The following is a 26,642-nucleotide window of genomic DNA, read 5'->3' as shown; positions in this document are numbered from 1 at the left end:
ATCTCAGCAAGGTAAAGAGTCAAACTGATGTGGAAAATGAGACTTAACTTTAATTATTGACTTCTCCTTTGGAGAAGTGTGTGGTTTTTACTGGGTATTTCGTTTCTGAAGTCAAACATTGCCTATTCGAACAAATGCATTTCATTGTCCCAAAGCAACCTGTATCTGAAGAGCCGATTTCATTCCTTTTGTTAGGAACTGATCCTCTCTCCACAAAGGGTAATCACAAGGCCAGGAGGTCTGGAGGTGGCTGCCCTCAATGTTAAGTGAGGTCGTGTTGGCATTTTTTTGAAACTTTCCAGTGGTGACAGATGGTTTCCTGGGGGCACCGAAGAGGCGAGTAGATTTCAGAATGTTCCACATCTTTAGGTGCATTGCAGGGGTGGAGGGTGGAGGAGACGAAAGGCACTGCCCGGGAGAGGGTTCTGGGTCCCAGGGTGGCATCATGGTGCTATCCTGAGAGCGCTGAACGGGGCCAGACTGGTGACGTGCCGGGAACGTTATAGGGAACCAAAAACAGCAGTCAGGGTTTATGTGGAATTGCTGCGACTCCCTTACCAGGTTGGGAGAGGCTGCTTTTTGGTGGTTGACACCCTCCCTCCCAGGGGGGATGACTCACCTTGCAGGTGAGATAGCTCTGCCCTGCCTGGCTGATAAGGGTCTGTCATTCTTCTCTCTCCAGGTCCCCTCCTTCCCTCCTGGTTTCACTTGGTTAATAAATAAGCTGAGTCATGAGGTGTAAGTAAATTCCTTTATCAAATGAAAACCACATCAAAACATCCAGCAGAGACATTTAATGAAAGTGTAAATATTGCAGCACAGCATCACCCATATCTGGTTGGCTTATACGCAAACAGACTTTGGGGCGCCTGGGTGGTTCAGTCGCTGGGCATCTGCCTTCGGCTCAGGTCACAATCCCAGGGTCCTGGGATCGAGCCCCACATCGGGCTCCCTGCTCAGCTGGAGGCCTGCTTCTCCCTCTCCCACTCCCCCTGCTTGTGTTCCCTCTCTCGCTGTCTCTCAAATAAATAAAAATTTAAAAATAAATAAATAAATAAACAGACTTTAAGCTTTTCACTGTTGAAACCTTTAAATCTGAAAATGTAGCTATTCTGTCAGGCTTTTTGCAACCGTGGCCATGGGAAGTCGAGAAAAGATGGGGTACTCATGCTTTATCACCATAGCACTAATATTGTGGCAGATTTAATGCTTCATCACCAGCTCAACAAGCTGCCAGACGTATTGTCTTGTGCCTACAGTCTACATTTTTATTGGGTGCGTATCTGTATCTGGCATCCCAAGTGGCGTTGGTGAGAACTAGTCCGGATTAAAGAACGCACTTCACCCTGCCTGTGGACCCAGCCACTTCCCCCAGCCAGCGGTTCAGTTACATGGAGGCTCTGGTTGGTGAATCAGTTATGTCCTAGAAGTTCTTTTGTTGATTAACCTTTTAGAACACAAAGCGCATTGTCCCACAGAAATGCCGTGTTGAATGGTGGGTGTCAGCGAGCCGTGGCGTGTTTCAGACTCCGGGTCAGGGCCCATTAGTGGGTCAGGAACTCAGTGCTGGTGGACCGCAGTATGAAAAAAGAAGGTAGGAAGAGACAGAACAGAAGGCATCAGAGTGGGTTGCGTGTAGTTCAGGTGGGTGCTGTTTGGTGATGCTCTTGCAGCTTAAAACCTGTTGCACGCGATGTGCTGCCGTTGGGGCCCGAAAGGCTCCCCCGCAGGGGCGTTGTGCCCACGGTGCCTTACATCTGGCCATTTCCACTGTCTGGCACTGTGACATCAGGCAAGGCACTTGTCTGGGGCTCCATTTTGTCATATTCACAATGGGGCTGTTTTGTGGAGGTAGGATTAGAGCTGGGAGAGCATGTGTGGAAGCGCATGAAAATACTGTTACTACAGAATATAGGATAACATATTAGGGTGAGAGCTCATATTGTACTTTGGGCAGCGTAACCGTGCTATAAACCATGATTATTTTTCACTTCTACTCCTTTGTGATATATATAGGCAGACCTTAAAGATACTGTTACATAAGGTGCCTGGGGGGCTCAGTCGTTAAGCATCTGCCTTCCGCTCAGGTCATGATCCTGGGGTCCTGGGATCGAGCCCCGCATCGGGCTCCCTGCTCAGTGGGGAGCCTGCTTCTCCCTCCACCCCTCCCCGCTGCTTGTGATCTCTCTCTCTCTCTCTCTCTCTCTCTCATAAATAAATAAAATCTTTTAAAAAAAGATACTGTTATATATAAGAGCATAACTAAGGCACAGACTGTTTGGTCTTCCCTAGAGTAGAATTTATTCAGTGTTCTTGACTTTTAGGATCTGCTGGTTTGTATCTGCTGTTTTGTAGAATCTAGATTTTTGATTTTACTTTAAATTATTCCCGTGTAGTTGAGACATCAATCTTGATTTTCTCCCAGGAAGTATGAAGCACAGTGTAAATTACTTAGGTCTTTTTGCTGTCTGTCAGGTTCACAGGGGACTGGTAAGTATGGGATTGCTTCCCAGTTCTTATTTTCACTTGTGCATTTTGTCTTAAATAAAAGAGGGGGGGCATTCTTTCTCTTTCTCTCTCCTCTCCTCTCCCCTTCAAGGTAATTCTCATTTCTAAACTTTGTTGGAAGTCTTTCTGCTCCTGTTTGACTCCATCCTAAAATTCCTTCTTAACTTCTGCGCATCACAACACCATCTTTTAAGGAGCTGTGTCGGCCCTTGAGACCTTCTTTTGTGTGTTTGTTTGGCTTAGGTTTAGAGCGGCTACTTTGTTGCTGACCTTGAGGGGCAGGTTAAAATAGTCAGAACATGGCATCAAAGTCAGGGAGGCCTGTAAAAATAGAATTTACTGCCCAGTAAAACAACTTGTGGGGTTGTTTTGAGGAGAAGCAGCACGGGCACATGGGTAACACCGCACAGAAGGCCACTCTCCCTGGCTGGGTCTTGTCAGGAACTGGCTCCATGGCCTGTTCTCCTTCCCTTGTCCTCTCAGTCTCCAACCCCGGGGCTCTCAGGAAGACCCAGTCCCTCCACCCAGGAAACAGCCAACTTCCAGGGGCAGCTTCCTACCCCCAGATTCATAAAGCTCTGCACCCACACTTCTCTCCTCTCAGAAGTGGATCCCACCCACGTGTTCTGGGCCCCATCTCCTCTCTGGGGCCTCGAGCTGCCCCTTACCCCTGTGCCCACCCCACCCATTGACTTCTTCCCAACACTGTGGAAACCTACTCAATCCCTCCCATCTTTTCAAAAAACTCCCAAGATCCCGGTTTGCCTTTGCTCCTGATTATGTCTTTCCTTCTGCGAAGTCACATGCTCTGCATGCGTCACCTGCGCCGTGTCACCTCTTACTGTCATCTAGTGGTGGTCTCACACCACTGACCTGCTCTTGCTAAGGTCCCTGTGACTTCTGTGCCATAAAGCCACCAGACTCTCCCCTCCTCTTGCCTGTCAGTATATCTGCCCGTTCCTTCTTGAATTCCACAGCACCATACTTTCTAGGTTGGTCCCCCACCTCCTCAGCCTGTGGCTTCCCAGGCACCCAGGCCTGCTCTTCCCCATGTGTATGATGATTAAATGTTGGCCTTCCTTGGAGTTCTGTTTGGACTTCTTCTCTTAGTCTGGGCCGTCTCCATTCCCATTCCTGTTCTTTCCCCTTCAGGGACAGTGGTCTTGCAGAAACACATGTCAGATCATGTTCTCCCCCTGATTAAGCACCCAGCGGCGGCTCCCACTGCACACTGCGTGGCCACGGGCCTGGTCATGGCCGTGCTTCCTCACTCAGAGATTGGTCACTTCATGTTGCTTCTGCCTAGGTCACAGTCCCCAACCCCAGTATTCTCCCAACTTTCAAGTCTCAGGAAAGAGTCCAGTGTCTTTTCCTTAGGGAACAGGTCCCTGCCTCCTGGGCTTGACCAGCTGCCCAGGGAGCCCCCAGAGCGCCTCTCCATTTCCAACCCTCAGCACACGTGTGGCGCTCTGTACACTGTCCCTCTCCCGGCGAACACAGGGCCTGTGTCTCTGACCCGCCCTCACAGCCCCAGTTGCCGAGGCTTAGAAGATGGCGTGTTTGTTCCTCAATGAATGGATAGATGAATGAATGAACAGATGAGAATTTAATACATCAGTGTCTGTATTCATAAACTAATGGACGGACGAATAAACGACCAAGTGAGATCTAAGTACCTTTGTTTGTAAAGCAGTTAGCCTAGTTCTTACATACAGTAAGTACTCAGTAAATGGTAGCTTTATTTACTTCTCATCGACTTTTCAGCCAGGAACTATGAAAAGAGAACAAACGCACCACCAGGCTGGTTAATGGAAGCAGTGTTCCTTAGTGACATCACTCATTCGACGCTAAGGTGGTTGGCATAGGCCTCGGGGGGACTTAGAGCCTCACTAGCAACCACTCCCTCACAGTCCACTTTTTGCTAGTTTGGATTTGTCCTTCCCCTCTCCTTCCCTCCTGCCCTCCTCATGTTAAAAGCAGCATGCCTAGGTTCTGGCCTACCTGGTGCTCGCTATCAGTCTGTTCCCTTCCTTTTTCTCCTCTAGACTGTGGGCCTCTTCAGGGCGGAGAATGTCCCATTTCTTCTGCCACGCCCCAGTGCCCTGCACATTACTGAGCCCCAGGGTTTGTTGAATGAATGATTGAGATGAACGTCTGTAAGGCTGACTGTGGTGTTGTCAGCGGAGTTCGTGAAAATGATTTGACTTACTTTGGCCTCAGTACAATTTTGAAAAATGATACTTAAAGACTTCTTGATTTTATACTTGTCAAGTACAGGTGATGTACTGGTCCCTGTATTTTCCATTTTCTCTCTGCACTTTTGCTTGGGAAAGGTTTTGCTAGATTGCATCCACATTCTATACGACAGCAGTATTCTGTGAGCTCTTGCAGACTCAGGTTATGGGAGGCCCTTCTCCCTTCAGGCTCACCAAGGTGAGGTGAGTTCCAGCTCGCTGATTCTGTGTCAGCTGCAGAACGTCTTCTGTTGGCTCGGGCACAGTTCTTTTGTCTGAACTATAGGTTTTGTGATTTAACAGCAGTAGCCTCGTTAATTAGGCACCTACTATGTGCTGGGCCCCGTGCTAAAAGCTTTGCTGCATGCACGCTGTCCACTTTTCCTAGCAGCCTTATAAAGCAGGTAGATAAGCCCATTTTATGGATAAAGAAATGAAGCCACGGAGGCAAGTGAGTTAAGATTTGGGGCAGGATTTGAACCCAGGCCTCTGTGGCCTTGGAACCTGTGGTTTTCCCACTTGACTTTGTTGCCTCTTTCTTGGCCTAGGTTTTAAGTAAACATCGTCATATCTACATGTCAGCCTTTACCCACTTTGTAGAGAGTCTTCATTGCCACTTCCTTGGCCTTTGTTAGAGAACTGGGAAGTGAAATGAGGGTCTAATTGTGGAGGTGAGTGGAGGGAGCACGCCGTCGTGGGTGTGACCTGCAGGTGGCGCGGTCTGGGTCACATGCGCTTCCTCCTCTCAGCCTTGTCAACACGCAGGGCTGCCGCCACCCGCCCTCAGCCGTGAGGAGCTGGGGAGGGGGGCTCGGGGGCGCTCTGCACATCTCTGTGGCCTGGCCTCCTGTGTGTCAGGCGCTCTGGGGGAGCCCTCGGGGAGGCAGAGATGACGGGGTCACATGCCTTCTGCCTCTTCCTTCGTTATCTCTGGCTGTCCGACCTCTTCATGGGCCGGGAGCGCGTTCGGGTGTCTTCGTGTTCACTCTTTCAGCCTCAGTGCTTTTAAAAAATAATTAGTCTCGGGGCGGCCGGCTGGCTCAGTCAGCGAACCTGCGACTCTTGACCTCGGGGTTGTGGGTTCGAGCCCCACATTGGGTGGGGAGCTTATTTAATTAAAAAAAAAAAATCTTTATAAAATAATTACCCTCTGTTGGAGCCGTGCCCACCGCATGAAAGGAAGCACAGGAGACCAGTGTCCTGAGTCCTCACCGGGTGACTGAGGCAAGCCGGCCAGCTTCCCGAGTCTCCTTTCTTTCCCAGCGTCCTGGTGAGGCTCAGGTGGGGCGACACGCACCCATTGTCCCTGCCCCAGGGAGCCTGTCTTTAGAGTCAATGCCAGCAGCCTCGCTTGCAGTCCAGGGCTCTCGTGCACCAGATCAGGCTTCAACACGGACTTCTCAACTGAAGAGTTTCTGAATTTTCTCTCCTGGGTGGACACAGGCTGCCAACAGATACAAAAGCTGTGCTTCCGCACCCCCCTTTCCCGCCGTAATCTTAGATTAACCTCCTGCAAAAGAGCTGAGGTAGAACCCCAGCCCTACAAACGTGGCTAGGGCGTGGGCCCCAGCCTCCAAGAGCGCTGGGCCTGTTGGGTGAATGTGGGGAACGAGGCAGCATTGTGGCGGGCTCCAGGCCAAGCTGGGCTGCTCCTGAGGGCCTCGACGGCACCCTAGCCTTCTCAGCAAGACTCGAGAAAGGACCGGCTCAGGAAGGGAAGGGGGTACGGCAGAGGGTAAAGCAGAGGGTGCTGCTGTGGGGCTGGCCGGCTCGCCCTGACCTGGCCGGACACGCGGGACAGAAGCCTCACTGCAGCGCCTTAGGCTCTGCCTGTGTCTCGGATCAGTTGCAGGGACGTGCAGTCACGAGCACGGGAGAACGTTCGCAGTGACCGATGGCGTTCAGTGTGTTTTGTTGTGAACGCCTTTCTTTAAACATTTTAAAGTTTGCTTTCACTAGAATCCAAGATAAAAGCCGCCATTCTCTTATCTGGTAAAAGTCAAGAAGTGTTCAATCTGTTATCAACCCAACCTGATCAAAATAGTACAGAAACATGACAAAACTCCTATTCAGTATGTTCCTATTTAGATAAGCCAACACAAAACAGCATTCGGCGTCACCCTGGCGTGGGGTGAAAACCCAAAGTGACAGCACGTGGTGCAGGGCCCTGAGCCTCGGCTGTGGGAGGAGGAAGGGGAGGCATCGAGAGGGTCTGAAGGACGCAGGGTTGAGCGTGAAAGCGCCCGCTGACACCCAGGGTGCTGCCGGTGGGCTAACGTACGGGGTTATCACGTGGAGATTCCCTCTGCTGGGTACACAGAACTGTTGTGGAGAGACGGACAGATGGATTCTCTCGAAGATAGATGTGTATGCCTGCGTCAGCGCTGAATGGCAGCTGTCTGGGACCCTTCCAGTGCGCGTGGTGTCATGCAGAGAATGTAGGCTTTGCTTTGGCTCCTGGCCCAAACACTCGTCAGCTTTGGGACCCTGGGCTAGTCCCTCCTCCTGAGCCTCCCTGCCTTTACCTGTACGGTCAGGATAACCCCGTGGCGGGCAGAGTAGGTTTCCAGTAAATGCTTCTCCTTCCTGTAGCAACTGGACTACTAGGAATGTCGGCGTCAGACATTGAGACTTAGTGTCGGCTGCGGGTGGCCTTTGCAGATGCTGCACGCAGGGCTGAGGGTGTGTCCCTGCCCCACCGATCGCAGCCTGCGGATGGCCAGACGGCGCTGACGTGCCTCGCTTCCTGAGGAAGGTCTGCGACGCAGTGCTCGCTCGCTCACACCACACACACCATTCGGGGGCACCGCCGTGTCACTGAGGACATTGAACCTGGAGAGACTCTTACCTCGTCTTCCAGCCACTTTCCGCCTTAGGCTGTCTGTACTGGAAATGGCCCTTAGTGCTTGGACAGGATAAACAACAGAAAACCTAAAGAATTTGTTTGTTTAAGATGTAATGAACATCTGTGAAACCACTGAACCAAAGAGCTAAACTATTGCTGATAAATTACATCTCTCTGTTGCTCCTCCTCCTCCCATCCTCCTGATTCCCTGCCAGGGGCAACCGGTCTCCTGAAAGTTGTATTGATCATTTTCTTGCTTTTTTGTTCTGTCTCTCTCTCTGACACACACACACACCCCTCCCTGAATATAGTGGATGTATTGTTTGATTTTTGTTTTAGAATGTATTAAAAAGAGTGTCAGACTGCAAATAGACTTCTGGGACTTGCATTTCTCATTCACCATTATATTCCTAAGATTCATCCATCTTATTATATGTTGCTGTAGTTCATTTATGTTTACTCTGAGACAGTATTCCATTGTGGGACTATAACACAGTTTTTCCATTCACCTGCTGGTAGAGATTTGGGTTGCTTCTTCCCTTTCCTCTCTCTCGGATAGTGTAAACATTGTGTTCTTTTAAAAAAAGTTCTTGTGGGGCGCCTGGGTGGCTCAGTTGTTAAGCATCTGCCTTCGGCTCAGGTCATGATCCCGGGGTCCTGGGATCGAGCCCCGCATCGGGCTCCCTGCTTAGCGGGAAGCCTGCTTCTCCCTCTCCCACTACCCTGCTTGTGTTCCCTCTCTCGCTGTGTCTCTCTCTGTCAAATAAATCTTTAAAAAAAAAAAGTTATTATATTTACATCATAATACTCATTTATTAATATATGTCTAAGAGTGGAACTGCTGGGTAATAGGATGTGTGAATGGTCAACATTAAGTGAGAATGCGAAGTTGTTTTCCACAGTGGTTATACCGGTAGCGATCCCATTGCTCCACATCTTCTCAGCCATTGCTCTTAGCGGTCTTTTAAATTTTTTTGCCAGCAAAACACACAAAATGATATTGTTCTCAGAACTTGTCTTTGCCTGAGCTTGAGTGTCTCTTTATATAATTATTGGCATTATATACTTCTTTGCTATGAAATGACTGTGCATGCTTTTCATGTCTTTGGCCCTTTTGTTGTTGCGGGTTTTCTTCTTGTTTTGTAGGCGTTTTTATGTATTCTGGTGCTAATCCTTCACCAGTTCCATGCGTTACAAATATCTTCTTCCAGCTTGTGGATTGTCTTCACTCTGAAGTGTCTACTGATGGACAGAAATTTTAATTTAATGGAGTCATACTAATTGACCTTTGTTGAATGCATAACACTTTTTGTGTCTTTATAAATTCTTTCCTGCTTCAAGCTCAGAAAGATACTCATTTATATTTTCTTTTCAAGTTTTCAAAGTTTGCTTTTGACATTTCAGTTCTTCATCCATCTGGAGTTGATTTTTCAGCATGGTGTGACTAAGAATCCAATTTCATTTTTTTCCTATGGATAAACAGTTTTTCCAACTTTTCCTTTTCCACATTCTCTGTCTTGCTGTCTCTGTCAAAAATCAAAGTTTCACAGATGCATAAGTCTGTTTTTAGGCTCTTCTATATTGTTGGTCAGTTTGTTGATCTCTCTCCCATTGCTACACCATCTTAGTTACTCTGGCTTTACAATAAGCTTTTATAGCTTAGCAAGGCAACATCCCCCTTGCTTACTCTTCTTCAGAAAGGTCTGGGCCGTTGTTGGCCCATTTGTTCTTCCATTTAACTTTTGGAGTTAACCTTTCCAGTTCCACAGAATAATTGGGGTATAATTTTTGTACAGTAAAGATACCCTCTTTGTTGTACAGCTCTTGTTCAGCAGATGCATACAATCATGTAACCACCACCATAGTGAAGATACAGGACGGCTCCATCACCCCCATAATCCCCTCATCCCCTTTGCAGTTGACCTTCTACCCAGTCCCTGACTAACCCTGCTCTGTTTTCTATTGAGACTTTTTTAAATTTCATTTTTAATTTTTTCAGTGTTCTATTAAAATGTAGAATTTCTTTTTATTGGAGTTGCAGTAAATCTATAGATAAATTTTGGGAGGAGTCTATATCTGAAGTCCTCTTGTCCATAATCATAATGTATTTTCATCAACTTAGTTGGAGAGACTTTGCCTAACAGTAATGGTAAGTTCTTAATTTTTTTTTTCAAAGATTTTTCATCTATTTATTTAATTTTTCGGGAAAGAAGTCTGAAACATTTTAAGTAAGTCTTTAAAACTCCTAGTAAAGGATCCATTTAGAAGACAATTGTCAGTCTAAATAAACACATAAATACATAAAAAAAAAAACATGGCAGACATGTGGCAGTATTACATTAAAAAAAAAAAAAAATCATGTCTTGGTTCCAAACCGGCTTTGTGGCTTACCTACAAGACTTTGGGCAAGCAGCCTTGCTGCCCTGATTTCAGTCTCTCTATCTGTGTGGTGACTAGAGCATCCCTTCCTGGCGGGGCCCTCGTGGAGATGAAATGCTGTAATGGGTGCAGAGTGAGCAGAGCTGACTTGGGGAGGCTGTGAGTGGGTGAGCCCACGTGAGGGGAGCTGCCCTCGCTTACCTACCGGGGAGCCGGGAGGGCCGGTGGCATATGTGCGTTGCCCCAGAGGCTCTAACCAAGTGGCGCAACTGAAAGATGGTCTTGAATCATTTCCCTGACAAATTTGGAAAAGGTTAGTGTTGCCAGGCAGCCTGCTCCATGCTGCTTCTGACAGGCGAGCTGGAATCACTGGAGGACACAGCTGACAGCCAATTCATTTTGCTGATTCATCCATTCGAGGAGGGGTGGCTTGGAGCCAGAGCTTGGCTTCTAGATTAAAGGCCGAGAGCTCCAGAGCTGCTGGGATGTGAAGGAATGCTGGTGAATGACTGCCATGTGAAGCCCAGCGGTGAAAAGTGGGTTGTTATTTGTTTCCCCTTTTAAGTGATCCTCATTCCACGTGTGCTCCGATAAATTCCCCACCGTGGTTAGGGAGTTGTTTGTAACGTTTGTCCCTGGGGCTGCGAGCTCAATTATTGGAAACAACCGGATACTGTTAAATAGATCATCTTGGCTCCTTTATGACCCTATCATCACCTTTGCTTTCATGGGGAATATTGACTCAAGCCTCCTCTTTTACTTGGGAGTCCAAGTGAAACTCGAGAGAGGGGTTATTACAGTTGGCATCCCTCTGGGGCCTGCCTGCAGAATAAACCTGCTGGAATAAAGAATGGATCTTAAAGAGGAAAATCCAGGAGGTGCTTATTTGCCAACAATCAGGACCAAATAATAATGGTAGAATCTGTGGGTTCTTATTATGGATCTCATAGATAGTTTAACCCGTAGTAGTAAGATAGTCTTATGCTTACAGGGAAATCACCCCTACGTGAAGTTTGCAGGTGACAGGATAAGCTTAAGAGAGTGGAAATCTTGTCTTGTTTTACTGAATATCTAACATGGTCCCTGGGACAGTGAGCAGTTGCCGGGCGGAAGCATGGGTGGGTGCTGTTTGTTGTATATTTAAATGGTCAGCTGGTTAAATGAATGGAGAAAGTCAGAAATGTGGACGTTGAAAGCAAGAAAAGTAGCTGTCCCAAGGAGTAAGATTTTCGAGAAAGGATCCTGTTTCTGTGGTTCTGTGCTGAGGAGTGGCTTTGGTCAGTCGCACATCTCCAGAACTGGATGCTTTTTCTGTTTATCTCCTTGGGAGTGAGTCAGAGCACGCTGCTTTGAGCTCACATTTCAGTAACTCACTCTCCTTCTTTGGGAGACTTTGTATAATAGGGAAGTTCTGTAATATTCTGGGGTCCCCCACCCCCTTTTTTTCTCTTTAACTCTAGAATAGGTATTTGAAAAGTTACACAAGCTTCTTAGTAAAAATTTGTATTTTTTTGAAGAGTAGAGTTTTGTTTTTGTTTTTGCTTTTGTTTTTTTGTTTTGTGGTGGTGGTGGTGATGTTTTGCTCCTTAGATGGCTAAACATTTAGGGCATGACATTCTGTAAACCACGGTTGTGCTTGGAAGTTTTAGGCAGATCTGGTCCACTTGGAGCAAAGATGAAAAGCGTCAGGTGTCGGATACGTGGAGCTTCTGCCTCTCATACAATTGTCTTGCCCTCTGACTTAAGGTCCCTGATGGACCGGATCCCTTGTCTGGCGCTGATATACTTAAGGACTGAATTCTTGTCACCACTTGTATTCTGCCGTGCATTCGTTCACATGGTATTTAGTGAGAACGACTCTGTACCAAGAATGTTGCTAGCAGTGGGTACACAGACTCTGCATTTTAGACATCATGGTGCTTGTACAGCTGCCCAGGTACCAAGTCTGCTCCTAACGGCCCCGACCAGCATGGCCAGACACCCACTGTCTCGCCGCCAGTGTGGGTAGTAACCGCTGGTAGTGATGGTGGGCTAGGAGAGTGTATGCTCAAACTGCAGGGGCCAGAACCAGCGAACGGCTGCCCATCCGCCAGCAGGTCTCCCATGGATCCTCACTCCCACGCTCCCAGCACATTCTTTCCACTAGCCTCCGAGGAGCAGGCAGCAAGGACTCAAAGGAAACCGACCTGGCCCTAGTGAAATGTTAACACCAGGGAGGGAATAAGCTCCAGTTCTCAAGTGCTCCTGCCAGCCAGAAGCACATTACAGAGAATTAGCAGTCTTTAAAAGCGGAAGGAGAAGAGCCGTGTCTCAAGTACGGTGGGGATATCTTGAATTTGCAGAGTTCAAAGTGAAGTGCAGAGTGACAGGAAAGACCCTGGCCTTAGGGTCAGAGCAGCCTGGTTTTGCACCCCAGCACTGCCACTGACCCACGGTGTGGCCCGTGGCAGCCCCCCCCTCTGTGCCCCCACTTTCTCGTGAGTAGAAGCAGTTCCTCCCTTGCAGATGGAGGAACTGTGAGATGAGACACCACGTGGGCAAAAACCCGGGCACAGACAGAGGGTAGACCTTCAGTTTCTGATACAGTGGTCAGCTCTGCTGTCAGTATTGCTTTCATTTTCATTTTTAACAAGTAAGGGTTTGCAGTTTTCCCCTTAGTGGTTTTTTTTTTTTTTCCCATTTTCTTACACTGAAAATGAGTAATTTTCAAGCAGTAATGTTAGCTGCAGATAGCTTTCACTTACCACCATTATGGTTCTTTATAGTTTACAGAGCACTCTCGGGCCATCAAGAAGATTGGGGCTCAGTGATTCTTTTCTCCAGACGAGAACACTGAGATTTGGAGAGCCCACGGGACATCCCCAAGCCCCCCCCCCCCCCCCCCCCCCCCCCCCCGCCGCCCCGGCTTCTCAGTGGTAGAGCTGTGGTCAGAACTCAGACCCGAATTTCTGGTTTCTTTGACGACCTCAGGCCACCTTTCAAAAGTGACATCTCTGGGGCTAGGCTAGACTTTCTTATACAGATTTTTTTCTTTTCCTCGTAGCTGTCAATACCAGCAAATACGCAGAAAGCTATCGGATCCAGACCTATGCCGAATATGTGGGGAAAAAACACAAGGAGAAGCAGATCAAGAGAAAGTGGACAGAAGATACTTGGCAGGAGGTTGAGAGAAAACGGTTAAACACTCAGTGCATATCCTATGGTCTGCAGAATCACTACTACCACACCAATAGGTAAGAGTTCTCGACTGTTGAATGAAAAGGGCAGAGTTGTTCCAGCAATAGCTTTTCTTCCCTCTTCTCACAGGATTGTTAAGTCCTAAATCTGACTTTCGAGACTTTTTTTCTAACTTTCCACAAAATATCAGAAGTTACTGCTACCCAGATTCCTTCTGTGCCTTGTAGACCCGCAGCTCTTGCAGTTAACAAACTTGTAAAACCCCCTTGAGGCAGACAGGATACGTGTCATTCCCATTTCAGGGGTGTGGAAGCAGAGGCTCTGCGACCCGCCCATACGTTCAGTGAAGGAACAGGGTCAGAGCTGAATTCATCTGGGTCCGATCCACCCTCTCCTCCTCCCCGCGGTCCGTCCTGATGCTCCTGCTTGGGCTTCCGACCTCATTTCGGATCCCTTGGAGACACTGAACCACATGCCTGCTGTAGAAAGAGAACTTGACATACTTCCCCTCATTACCCAAAATCCTTTCTTCAGGAGATACGTAGTGGTCACTTGTTGTATCTCTGTGAAACGACAAAATGTGGGTAAGAAAACGGGGGAAAGGGCGCCTGGGTGGCTCAGTTGGTTAAGCGACTGCCTTCAGCTCAGGTCATGATCCTGGAGTCCCAGGATTGAGTCCCGCGTTGGGCTCCCTGCTCAGCGGGGAGTCTGCTTCTCCCTCTGACCCTCTTCCCTCCCATGCTCTCTATCTCTCATTCTCTCTCTCTCAAATAAATAAATAAAATCTTTAAAAAAAAAAAAAAAAAAAAAAAAACGGGGGAAAGTTCATTACAGAAAATGATAAAGATTAGAAAAGTGTGAACTGACTGAAGAATATTAGCCATAATCCCATCACCCAGAAGCAATCACTGTTAATATTTTGGATTGCCCGCTATGCTTTTTAAATGGCCTTTAGGAGATTTAAAAAATGGAGATATAGGGGTGCCTGTGTGGCTTGGTCAGTTAAGCTTTTGACTCTTGATCTCTGCTAAGGTCTTGAACTCAGGGTCGTGGGTTCTGGCCCCTCATTGGGCTCTGTGATGGGTGTGAAGCCTACTTAATAATCAAGACATAATATACAATAAAATGAACAGATCTAAAATGTTAGCTCAGAGTTCTTAGAGTTATATGCAGCAATGTATCTACCACCCAAAGCAGGACATAGAACATTTCTGTCTCTTCACAACATTTCCTTGCATCCCTTTTCAAGCAACCCCAAGCCTCTACTGCCCTAAGCATCCATTTGTCATATCTGTGACTATGCATTAATTTTGGTTATTCTTGGAATTTATAAAAAATGGAATCATATTGGGAATTGTATTGTATTGTGCTTGGCTTCTTTAACTTAACTTTTTTTTTTTTTTAAAGATTTTACTTATTTATTTTAGAGAGAGTGCACAAGTTGTGGGAGGAGCAGAGGGGAAGGGAGGGGAAAAGAATCTCAAGCAGACTCCGTGCTGAGCGTGGAACCAGGCATGGGGCTCGATCTCACCACCCTGAGATCATGACCTGTGCTGAAACCAAGACTCGGACGCTCAACCGACTGTGTCATCCAGGCGCCCCTCACTTGACATGGTTTTGAAATTCACCCTTGTATTGTGTGTATCAGGAGTTTGTTATTATTTCATTGTTCAGTAGTATTCCACCGTATGAATAGACAACATTTACCCCCTCTCCTTTTGGTGGATGTTTGGGTTGTTTCCGGTTTGAGACTGTTATATATAAGGTCACTGTGAACATTTCTATAAAAAATGTCTTGTGGCCATATGTTCTCATTTCTCTTGAGTCAGTACCCAGGAGTAGCATTGTTGGTTCTCAGGGTAAGTGTGTGTGTGTTAAACTTTATAAGAACATCCAAACAGTTCTCCAAACTAGATGTACCATTTTATACCCCACTAGTATTGTGTGAATGTATTGGTTGCCCTGCGTGATTGCCAACGTGTAGTGCTGTCTTTTTTATTTCAGCCATTCTAGAGGGTACAAGATGGGTATTGCATTGTGGTCTTAATTTGCATTTCTCTGGTGACTAATGATGTTGACCACCTTTTTGTGTGCTGGTTGACCGTTCAGATATCTTCATTTTGAGGTGGGTATGTAAGCCTCTTGCCCTTTTCCTAATTGGGTTTTTGTCTTTTTACTGTTGATTGGTGGGAGTTCTTTTATGTATTCTGGAGACATGTCCTTTGTCAGATAGATGTATAGGCTGCAAATGTGTTTTTCGAATCTGGGGTTGCATATTCATCTTGTTAGTGATTTTGATGAGCAGATATTTTTAATTTTGATGGAGTCATGTCTATGATTTTTTTTTCTTTTATGGTTAAATCTTTGCCTACTCTAAGGTTGCACCGGTTTTCTTCCAGAAGGTTTATAGTTTTAGTTTTTCCATTTAAATCATGACCCATTTCAAATGAATTTTGTATATGGAATGAGATAGGAGTCACGATTTAGTTTTGTTTTTTTTATAATGTGGATATCCACTTGTTCCAGCAATGTTTGTTAAAAAGACTTCTCTTTCCTCGTTGGATTGACTTGGCAGTTCTGTCAAAAATAAATTGACCATGTATGTCTAGGTCTATTTCTAGACTGTTCTATTCCAATCATTTTTATGCCTGTTCTTGTGCCAATACCACACTTTATTTCTGTGGCTTTATAGTAAGTCTTAAAATCAGGTAGCATAAACCCTCCAACATTATTATTCTTTGTTAGATTGTTTTGGCTATTCTAGATCCTTTGTATTCCACACAAATTTTACAGTCCTCTTACCTCTTTCTTCATTCAGCCTGGTTTGTAGTTTTTACTGTAGAAGTCTTACAAATCTAATGTTAATTTTCTTCTAAATATTTTATATTATTGATGCTATTGTAAATGGAACTGTTACTTAAATTTCATCTTCAAATTGTTTGCTGCTTCTGTATAGACATATTAATTGTTGTATATCGACTTTGTATTCTGCAACCTTTTAAAATTGACTTATTCTGATAGTTGTTTGTTTTTTTTTTTAATATTCCACAGGGTTTTTTATGCACACAATCCTATTGGTATGCTATTAACAACAGGTTTATTTTTTTTCCAGTCTTTATGCCTTTTCTTTTTTTTGCCTGATTGCACTGACTAGCACCTCTGGTCTGTTGTCACATAGAAGTGGGAAGGGTGGATATCCTTGTCTTGTTTCCAGTAATAGAGAGGGGAAGTCCAGTGTTTCCCCAGGAACCCGGCTCTTAGATTGTCCAGTTAGTCCTCTTTTGGGTTTAGGAAGTTGCCTTCCATATCCACTTTGCTGAAAGTTTGAATAGATGTCGAATATTTTCAGATGCCTTTTCTGTATCTTTTTAAGTTGTATGGTTTTGTCCTTTATTTCGTTAGTATTTTGAATGACATCAATTGGTTTTTGAATGCTTAATCAGATTTGCATTCCTGAGAGAAATCCTACTTGGTCTTGATGTATTATCCTTCTTGTGTACTACTGGACTTGATGTGTTAATGTTTCGTTAAGTATTTTTATATCTTTGTTCATGAAAAATACTAGATTGAAATTTTTTTCTTTTTTTAAATCTTTGTCAAGTTTTGGTTGTCAGGTTTATGCTGACCTCATAGAAATAGTTAAGAAGTTCCTCTTTTGTTATTTTCCAACAGTGTGTATAGGGTGGTTTTTGTTTTTGTTTTAAGTTTTTGGTAGAGTTTACCAGGAAGACATTTGGGCATAAAGTTTTTTTGTGGAATGGTTTTGATTATGGACTCAATTTCTGTAATAGATACAGGATTGTGTAGATTTTCTGTTTCTTCTTGGATCACTTCTAGTAATTCGTGTTTTTTAAGGAATATTTCATTTCATTTAAATTGTCAAATTTGTTAGCATAAAATTATTAGCTCAAAATGTTCCCTTATAATTTGTATATCTGTAGGATCTACAGTTATGTCCCTTTAAAAATTTCTGATATTGGTAATATGTGTTTACTTGCTCTTTTCCTTGCTAGGTGTTTATCAATTCTTTCAGAGAACCAACTTTTTATTGTTTTTTTTGTCTTCTTTTTTTTCCCATTTATTTATATCCTTGTTCTTATTATTTGTTTTGTATTTTAATGTTATTCTTTGTCTAGCTTCTTAAAGTGGGAACTTAACTCCCTGATTTTATATATTTCTTCTTTTCTAATAAAAGCATTTAAAGCTGTAAATTTTCCTTTAGACTGCTTAGCTGCATCCCTCAGATTTTTATAGGTTGTCTTTTTACTACTGTCTATTAGAAGATATTTTCTAATTTTTCTTGTGCTTTTTTCTTTGACCCAGAAGTTATTTAGAACTTCTTTGATAATTATTGACACTGGTTTTATGGCCCGGCATATCGTCTGTCTTGGTGAATGTTCCACGTGCACTTGAATGAGTGTAACATTTCATTATTGTCATTTCAGGTTACATTGATTTGTGGTGCTCAAATCTATATCCTTACTGATTTTTTTGGGAGTTGGCGGCAGGGGTGAGGGGTCTGCTTTTTCTTTCACCTACTGAGAGAGGTGTTGAAATTTCCAGCTGTGGTTGTAAATCTGTTTTTTCATTTAATTTTATCAATTTCTTGTTTCATGTATTTTGCAGCTCTTTTGATAGGTATGTGCCTATTAAGGATTACTATGTCTTCTTAATGAATTGCCCCTTTCATCAGTATGGAATATTCCTCTTGATATCTAGTAATTTTTTTTTGATGTTTATTTTATCTGATAATTAATATTGGTGCTCTTGTTTCTTAACCTTGGTGTTTGCGTAGAAAATTTTATTCAACCTTTTACTGGTAACTTGTTTGTCTTTATAAAGTGTGTTTCTTATAAACAGCATATACTTGGGTCTTGCTATTTTATTCATTCTGACAACCCCTTTCTTTTACATTTAATCTAATGAATGATACAGATAGGTCTGCCTTCCATCTTGGTATTTGTTTTCTATTTGTCCTGCTTGGGTTTTGTCCCTCTTCTTTTCTGTTGCCTTTTGAATGAATTGTGTATTAGTTAGTATTTGCTGATATTTTAGCATCCTGTTTATCTTCTCTAGACTTTTTTGCTTTTACCTCTTGGTGTTATTTTTTTAGTCATTGCTCCAGAGTAAAGGTTGACAAACTAGAGCCCATAGGCCAACTCCAGTCCACGTGTTTTTATAAAGTTTTATTGGAATGCAGCCATGCTTGTTAATTTACGTATTACCTCTGGCTGCTTTGCCTTACAGTGGCAGATTTGGGTAGTTTGACAGAGACCTATGACCCGCAAAACTCAATTTGTGTACTGTCTGTCCCTTTGCAGAACAATTTGCTGACTCCCGGTGTAGAACTACCCTGTCCAGTACGGTAGCCACCAGCCACATGTGGCCGTTGAGTACTTCACGTGTGGCTAGTCCAAACTGAGATGTGTTGTTGATTTAATATACACACCAGATTTTGAAGAATTGATGACATGTTGAAATGATAATATTGTGGGTATATTGGGCTAAATAAAATATTATTAAAATTAACTTTACTGGTTTCTTTTCACTTTTTTTTTTTTTTTTTAATGGTGGCTCCTAGAAATTTTAAATGGCATTTGTGGTTCACATATTTCTGTTGTCCAAGCACTGCTCTAGAAATTATAATGTGCCTCTTTCATGTATCACAGTGGATCTTCAAGTGAAAATCACACTACTTCATGGACAACCTAGGACTCTTACAATAGTCTCTTTCCATTTACCTCCCTCTCATCCTTTGTGATCTTTTGGCTCCTATTTTACTTCTCCATATGCTGTAAACTTGATATGGTGGTGTTTTTTTGTTCCTTTCCTTTTCTTTTTTTAAACAGTTAATGCTTGTGAAGAAAATAAGGGGCTGAAGTATGGTGAAAATGGCATTAAGTTTAAACACAAACATGCAGGCCTTCCTCATTAAAGGTATAGTGCAGATTGGGGGGCCTGGGGGGCCCTGTGGTTGAGGGGAAAGTCGCCGCAGCCCTGAACCTCACTTCTCTTAGCTTTAGCGAGTGAACTCTAAGACGCTGGGAGCGCTCTCACAGCAGCTGAGCTTCTCCCTGGGGCTGTTAGCTGTGCTGACAGAAATGGACATCAGCTCCTTTGGCTGTTTGCATTGGTATGGTGGCACATACTTCTTTTCTTGTCCGTGATGGATTCAGTGTCCAGAATATTCAAGGAGCCTATAGTCAATAACTGGACAAAGCTCTAGGGCTTAGATTCTGGGAAACTGGACCGGACATAAATTTGCTTGAGAAGGCGATTTGGTTGGGTGGCATGAAATATGAATAAATACAGGTTAGCATGGTGTTTGAAGAATCCTTCTTTCCAGTGGATGTGAAAATATTTAAAATCTCCCTAGTAGGTATTTAGTCCCCGTAAATAAGCCCTGAAGTTTGAAACCTTCCCGAAAGACAGGTGCTATTACCATTCTCATTTTATTAAGAATGTTCTCTAATTAAAGAAAATGGTTTTGCAAAGCCACTTTGCCCTGAAGAGATTTTGGTCAGTTGTGTCTCCGGATTATTTACAATTTGCGTTTTTTTCAACTGTTGGGAAAAACCCTTTGGCTAGTCTCTTCTTTCTCGTGTTTTCTGTCTGTGAGACTCCATTTCAGCCTTCCTTGACAGTGTAGTAGCTCCTGGGAATTCCTGCTTATGTAGGAAACGCTAAAGCATATATCAAAGTTACAGTTTTCAGATTCCACATAGTTGTCATAGAAAGTTAGTGCTTTCTCAAAGTGACTGAATGAGCATATTAATTAGCAAAAAGGGGAGCTGCCCTTTCACTCTTCCCTTCAGTAAATACCTATCCAGAGCCCAGTATCTGCCTCTGTTTTCTCATCTTAAATGAGGCATTTTGTTGGGAAAAAAATGCTAAGGTCCCTTCTGGCTCTTAAATTCCAGATGTTTTTACACCGTATGCAGGGCAGAGCATACGGAGGAAACTGATAAAATCTCTAGAGATCCTTTGCTTCTCTCCGCAGGTAGCAAGTAGTTTCTTCGCAACCTAAGACTGAGAGTTTTGAAAATGCCCATGGTTGGAGAATTTTCAGATAAGGAGTATATAATAAAAATTAAAAATAGAGCTACACTGTGACCCAGCAATTGCGCTACTGGGTGTTTACCCCAAAGATACAGATGTAGTGAAAAGAAGGGCCATACGCACCCCAGTGTTCATAGCAGCAATGTCCACAATAGCCAGACTGTGGAAAGAGCCGAGATGTCCTTCAGCAGATGAATGGATAAAGAAGATGTGGTCCATATATACAATGGAATATTACTCAGCCATTAGAAAGGATGAATACCCAACTTTTACATCAACATGGATGGAACTGGAGATTATGCTAAGTGAAATTAGTCAAGCAGAAAAAGTCAGTTATCATATGGTTTCACTTATTTGTGGAACATAAGGAATAGCACGGAGGACATTAGAAGAAGGAAGGGAAAAATGAAGGGGGGGAAATCGGAGGGGGAGACTAACCATGAGAGACTATGGACTCTGAGAAACAAACTGGGGTTCTAGAGGGGAGGGGTGTGGGGGGGATGGGTGAGCCCGGTGATGGGTATTAAGGAGGGCACATGTTGCATGGAACACTGGATGTTATATGCAAACAATGAACCATGGAACACTACAGCAAAAACTAATGATATATTGTATGGTGACTAACATAATAAAATAAAATTAAAAAAAAATCAGATTGGGTAAACCAGTGTCACAAGTGAACCCATGAAAGCCTTATACTACACTGAAATAATAAAGCAGCACACCAAATGAAGAAAAGATCCTTGACCGTTTTAGTGGGTACTGCCTTTTAAATTCCCACCAGCCATCTCTGTACTAGAATGTCTCAGAAGCTTCTTCTCCCCGTGATTTCAGTACGATTAGAAACCACTAGCCTGTGGCAGAACATACTCAGACTCAGCCTTTCTGTCCTTTGTGTCTTGGTCCTCTGTTTACACCTTCATTGCTTTCCTGCTTCTGTGACGTAGAGGGGGTTGCCTCTGGCTTTCAGACTTCTCCCCCCCTTCCCCCCACTATCTCAGAATGTCTCTGCAGCCTGAGCACCACCCGTCTTGCCTGGTGGCAGCTCACTCTCTCAGCGATTGAGGAATGCCTTCGGAAGCTCCATGTTGCCCATCTCTTGTTGCTTTTTTCTTGCTCCTCCTGGCTCCATGACATCCCTGCAGAAATCCTTATTCAGCTTTGTCTTTTTTTTTTTTAACTTTTTTTTTTAAATGGAGGTATAATTGCCATACAGTATTAGATTAATTTCAGGTGTACAACAACACACTGATCCAACAATACTATACATCACTCGGGGCTCACCACACTAAGTGTCGTCACCATCTGTCACCGTGCAGCGCTGTTCCAGTATTATCGCCTGTATTCCCTACCCTGTACCTTACATCCCTGTGACTGATTGGTCCCTGGAAGTTTGTACCTCTTAATCCCCTTCACCTTTTTGCCCACCCCCCCCCACACACCTCCCCACCTCCCCACCTCCCCCCACCTCTCTGGCCACCAGCGGTTCCTTCCATTCAGCTTTAGCTGTTACTGCTTCTCCTGGGGGAAGTGTCCTGCTGGGTCCCTCTTGTTTGCTCCTGGGTTCTATAGCTTAGGAAGCTTAGGAACAGGCTTCACTTCTGTGTCTTTCTCTTAACCACGTGACGTTTCTCCAGTCTGCATATTCCCTTGGATAGAGCCTCCGCTTCTGGAAAGGAATGTTGGCAAACCTAGTGTCCCCCTTGGGGGTTAAGTGTATTTTAGCAGAGAAGGTGTTTCCCGTGGCACTTTTTAAACCATTAAAGTGATGAAATGCACATAATCTTTAAAATTTTGCCTCAACAGGAGAATATAAAATGAAGGGGGGAAGAATCTTTGCCCCTCCCTCCCTGGCTCTTCTTCCAGCTACTGTGACCATTTTCCTTTAAGCAATACATATCTTGTCTTGTCAACTTTGACCAATATATCTGGGTCAGTTCTGTAAAGGAGTATAAATTTAGCGCAGGCAGTTACCTTCCATCTCTCTCTGTTTCTCTTCTCACCATGATTAGTTACACTGTTAACTATCATTTTGTATCTGTACTTCTGTGCTTTCTTGAGAAGTCGATTTTAGGAGATGGCAGCAGGTGTCCAGCATGTATAATCTTATGATTGTGTTAATGCAGTTCTCTGAAGGAAAGAAGTTGCATGGTGGGGCCCATTGGGAAGAAAGTGTATTCCTGTGTCATTAAAACTTTGCTACCCAACTGAGAATCTTCCAAATATCCCAGCCTTTTTTGTGTGGGGTTTTTTTTTTTTTTTTTGAGGGAAGTACTTTTCCCTGGGTGACTTTGATTTCTTTCCTTTTTTGCATATGTAGTGTATGGTTAATAAATGCTATAAAAATGTGTCTATTTCAACTAATTGATAACGTTGTTGGATATAGAACTCTAGATCCAAAAAATTTTACCTGTTAAGAACCTTAAATACATTGCTCTTCCCACTGTCATCATTAATCTGCTTTCCTGTTTTCTGTGTCTTTGTATCTCTCACACCTAACCTGGAGTCTGACCCAGAGTTATATCTCAGATGTTTGGTGAATTGGTGAATGAATAAATATGCAAGTGCCAGTTTTAAGTGCAGGCTCTGGGCTAGGTCCTTCATGTTTTTGTTTTTGTTTTTTTGAGAGAGAGAGAGAGCATGTGCGGGTGGGGGAGGTGGGGGGGGGCAGAGGGAGAAAGATAATCTTAAGCAGGCTCCATACTGAGCGTGGAGCCTGACACAGGACTCGTTCTCATGACCTTGAGATCATAACCTGAGCCCAAATCAAGAGTCGGACCCTTAACTGACTGAGCCCTGGTCCTTCATGTTTTAGCTCTTGTGATGCTCATAGCAGCATTGTCAAGGAGGTGAGGTTTGTCCACATCTCCCAGAGGCTTAGGGAGATTAAAATTCTAGGCAAAGACAATGGGTTTGATACCAGGTTTATCTGCAGAGCTCTGCTCTTTCTTCCATGCCTCCCTCAACCCCCACATATTCCCAGGTCTGTTCTCAAGGGAAGAAAGTACTCAAACAGATCGCAGCTAGGTACATGCCATATAGGGGATAATTGTCTTGACTGTAGTCACCACATCACCTAAGAAAACCTCTAAGAGCTTGTGTCTTTTCATTTAAAAGCAATATCCTGGGAAGCAGAAGAGAGGCCCTTTTGGATTTCTGCTTAAAAGATCCCAAAGCTTTCATTACAGAAAAATTTCAAACATATACAAAAGTAGGGAAAATAATATAACAAAGTCCTAGCTAGCTAGCTATCACAGAGTGTCACCAGTCAGCGTGTGGCCAGTCCTATTTTATTAGTACTCTTTCTCTCCTTCTCCCTTCAGATAATTTTGAAGCAAATCACAGATGGCATATCCTTTCAGCCGTAGGTCTCTGTACGTATAAAGATTAAACAGTCACTTAAAACTACAATGCCACTAACAACAACAAAAAATTAACAGTGACTCCTTAATATCAGATAGCCAGTGTTCAAACTTCCTGCTCACACATTTTTTAAAAATAATTGTTTTGTTTGAGCTCTGGTTTCCAAACAATTCATATATTACATTTGGTTGATGCATCTCATCTCAGTCTATGAATTCCTTCTCTCACTGGATTCTCCCACAACCCCCAGCGTGCTTCAGAAACTAGGTTGTTAGCTCTGTAGAATTTCCCATTTTCTGGAGCATTCTTTTAAGTTTGTTTAACATGTTCCCTGACTACTATATTTATAATTAACTGGTAGTAAGATCTGTAAACTTGATCAGATTCAGGACTGACATAATGGCAAGAATATTTCATAGATGGTGATGTATATTTCCTCTTGCGTCACATTGGGCTTCTCCTCATCTCTTTAGTTACCTGGAGATATAGTTCATACAGAAAAAGAATAAATTCTTTAACCCCTCCCCTCAATACACCTTTTAAAAACCAGCTTCAGAATAAGTTAATTGGTTTCCTGTCACCTAACAGCAGTGTGATTTTGTTTTGTTTGTTTATCATGAGGTTTTAAAAATATATATTTTAAAATATATTTTAGTATATTACAGTTGTTCTTCTTTTTGATGCTCTAATTATCTTGTTTCTGAGCAGTGGGAACAATTTTGAGGTGACTCGTGAGTCCTCTGAGACAATCCCAGTAGCCTTTAATAACCTCTTTGACTTCTGGTATTCTTTATTCCAGGCTCTTCTCTACATTTTCTACCTTATATTTAGAGTTAGCCAAAAATTTCTCCAAAGGGCCTGTTCCTTTTGATGGAAAATGGTATTTAGAAACTGTAATCTGGGTTCTAAGCGTGTTTATTGATGATGGATTCATTGTTATTTATAGTGTTTTTGAATTAAAAGGGCTAGCAAGGAATTCTTCCTTCTTTCCATCCTTCCTTTTTCTTTTTAAGATTAGTTTATACAGGCTCCGTCGGTTAAGCGTCTGCCTTCGGCTCGGGTCATGATCATGATCAAGCCCTGCGTCAGGCTCCCTGCTCAGCGGGAAGCCTGCTTCTCCCTCTCCCTTGTCAAATAAATAAAATAAATAAAATCTTAAAAAAGTTTAGCTTATACTGATACTTCCAATTCCAGTTAGACTCCTGGACTTATTAACTTCTTTTAGTTTCTTTTTTTCTTATGCTGAAAATTTTGGTTCTTAATGATATTAAAGTAATTATTTATTTGCTTTATACTACTATGAATAATAATTTCAGAATAACTATAATAGTATCATTACAAATAATGTAATTATTGAAAATAATTTTTTTGCAGTAATTTTTTCCCCTAGAGTATATGTATATGACTGGAGATGAACAGTCAAATTACCTTATTTTAAAATCCCTTGGAATAATTCCTCTTTGTGTTTTTAAGCTACCAACTCAATAAACATTTAGGTTTGTTTCATTTGTAACTTTAGGGATTGCCTTTGTTCAAATCAGTTTTGCTTTGTAATTATGTTGACCATTTGTGTGGTTCCAGAGTCAGATCTCTCAAGCTTCTCTCCCTGCCTTCCCCAGCTTGTTTCCTCCCTGCCTCGTGGTGACCAAGTTTATTAGTTTTTAGTCTGTCCTTCTGTTTTTACAAATTTATTAAGCAACTGCATATATATGCCCTCCCCTCCTGTTGGGTAGATGGTAATGGACCACACATCCTTTTCTCTGCCTTCTGTTTTTCATTTAACCTTGTGTCTCGGAAGCCACTCTTACCCTGCTTCTGGTGAAATGTGATTCTTTACACTGCAGATGGTTTTAGTGCTCTTGAACTTTCTTAATGAAATGTACTAACTGGCTAAATCTGTGTGTGGAATCCTAGTTTAAATGATCAACCTGATAGTGAAATTCACAAATACTGTATGTTGTACGCGTTGTGAAAAATTAATTCATGACCCCTGCTCTTGTTGAGGAGGATTGTTCCTCGACCCTCTCTCACCTTCCCATCTCTTCCTCTGTCCGGTCAGTATGAAGGTGTAAAGCTCATGGACACACTGTCTGCTTTTTGGAGCAATGTGAAAAGTGAGAGAATGTCCCTATTTTTAAAGCAGATTCTTCATTCCAGGCACTGTGCTAGGTGCTTTACATCTTTTAGAAAATCACTCTTTTTTTTTTTTCCTAAAGATTTTATTTATTTATTTATTTGAGAGAGAGAGAGAGCACATGAGAGGGGGAGGGCAGAGGGAGAAGCAGACTCCCCGCTGAGCAGGGAGCCTGATGCGGGACTTGATCTTGGGACTCCAGGATCATGACCTGAGCCAAAGGCAGTCGCTTAACCAACTGAGCCACCCAGACGCCCTAGAAAATCACTCTTAACAACGCCGTGAAACCCTTGCTGATATTCCTAATTTATGTATGAGAAAGTTGAATCTCAGAGAAGCTGAATAATTTAGCTAGAATTGCACAGAATTCGTAGTTACGGGTGTTTGGGATCCATAGCCCCGTGCATGAAGTTGCCTCTTCGGGACATGGCACATCTACACCTGTGAGCTTGCGTGTTTGAGAGAGATGCTGTCTAATTTTAAAAAAATTATGTTTTCTTAAAACACACAACACACACACAAAACCTGTATTAAAGAAACCCTAAGTTTAGGGGCACCTGGGTGGCTCAGTTGTTAAGTGTCTGCCTTCGGCTCAGGTCATGATCCCAGGGTCCTGGGATTGAGCCCCGCATCGGGCTCCCTGCTCTGCGGGAAGCCTGCTTCTCCCTCTTCCGATCCCCCTGCTTGTGTTCCCTCTCTTGCTGTCTCTCTCTCTCTGTCAAATAAATAAATAAAATCTTTAAAAAAAAAAAAAAAAACCCTAAGTTTAAAACCTCTGAATTTCAACCTTACTTCTTTGAGGCGAGGGTTTAGATGTCTAGTCCCATGCATCATCAATGTAAAATGGTTAACTTTTTAAAAAATTTTAAAAACCCAGAGAACAGAAATGATAGTGGGATGTACAAGACAATATCAAAAATCCTGAAGTGTCAGCCTCTGCTCA

At 43.5% G+C, this 26,642-nt stretch overlaps 1 protein-coding gene across 3 annotated transcripts in view; it reads left to right on the top strand.

Moving 5' to 3' along the window:
• The window catches only part of PARN (poly(A)-specific ribonuclease), a 160,911-nt gene that overhangs the window by 99,976 nt on the left and 34,293 nt on the right, over positions 1–26,642 (top strand). For all 3 annotated transcript variants that reach the window (XM_032392145.1, XM_032392143.1, XM_032392144.1), the window contains one exon: positions 13,010–13,199. In XM_032392145.1, coding sequence (XP_032248036.1) covers positions 13,010–13,199 — 190 coding nt within the window. The remainder of the gene's footprint in view (positions 1–13,009; positions 13,200–26,642) is intronic.

Source organism: Phoca vitulina, unplaced genomic scaffold (assembly GCF_004348235.1).
Source record: "Phoca vitulina isolate PV1807 unplaced genomic scaffold, GSC_HSeal_1.0 scaffold66, whole genome shotgun sequence".
In the NCBI taxonomy this organism is placed as follows: domain Eukaryota; kingdom Metazoa; phylum Chordata; class Mammalia; order Carnivora; family Phocidae; genus Phoca; species Phoca vitulina.
This window is presented reverse-complemented; position numbering and strand designations above follow the sequence as displayed.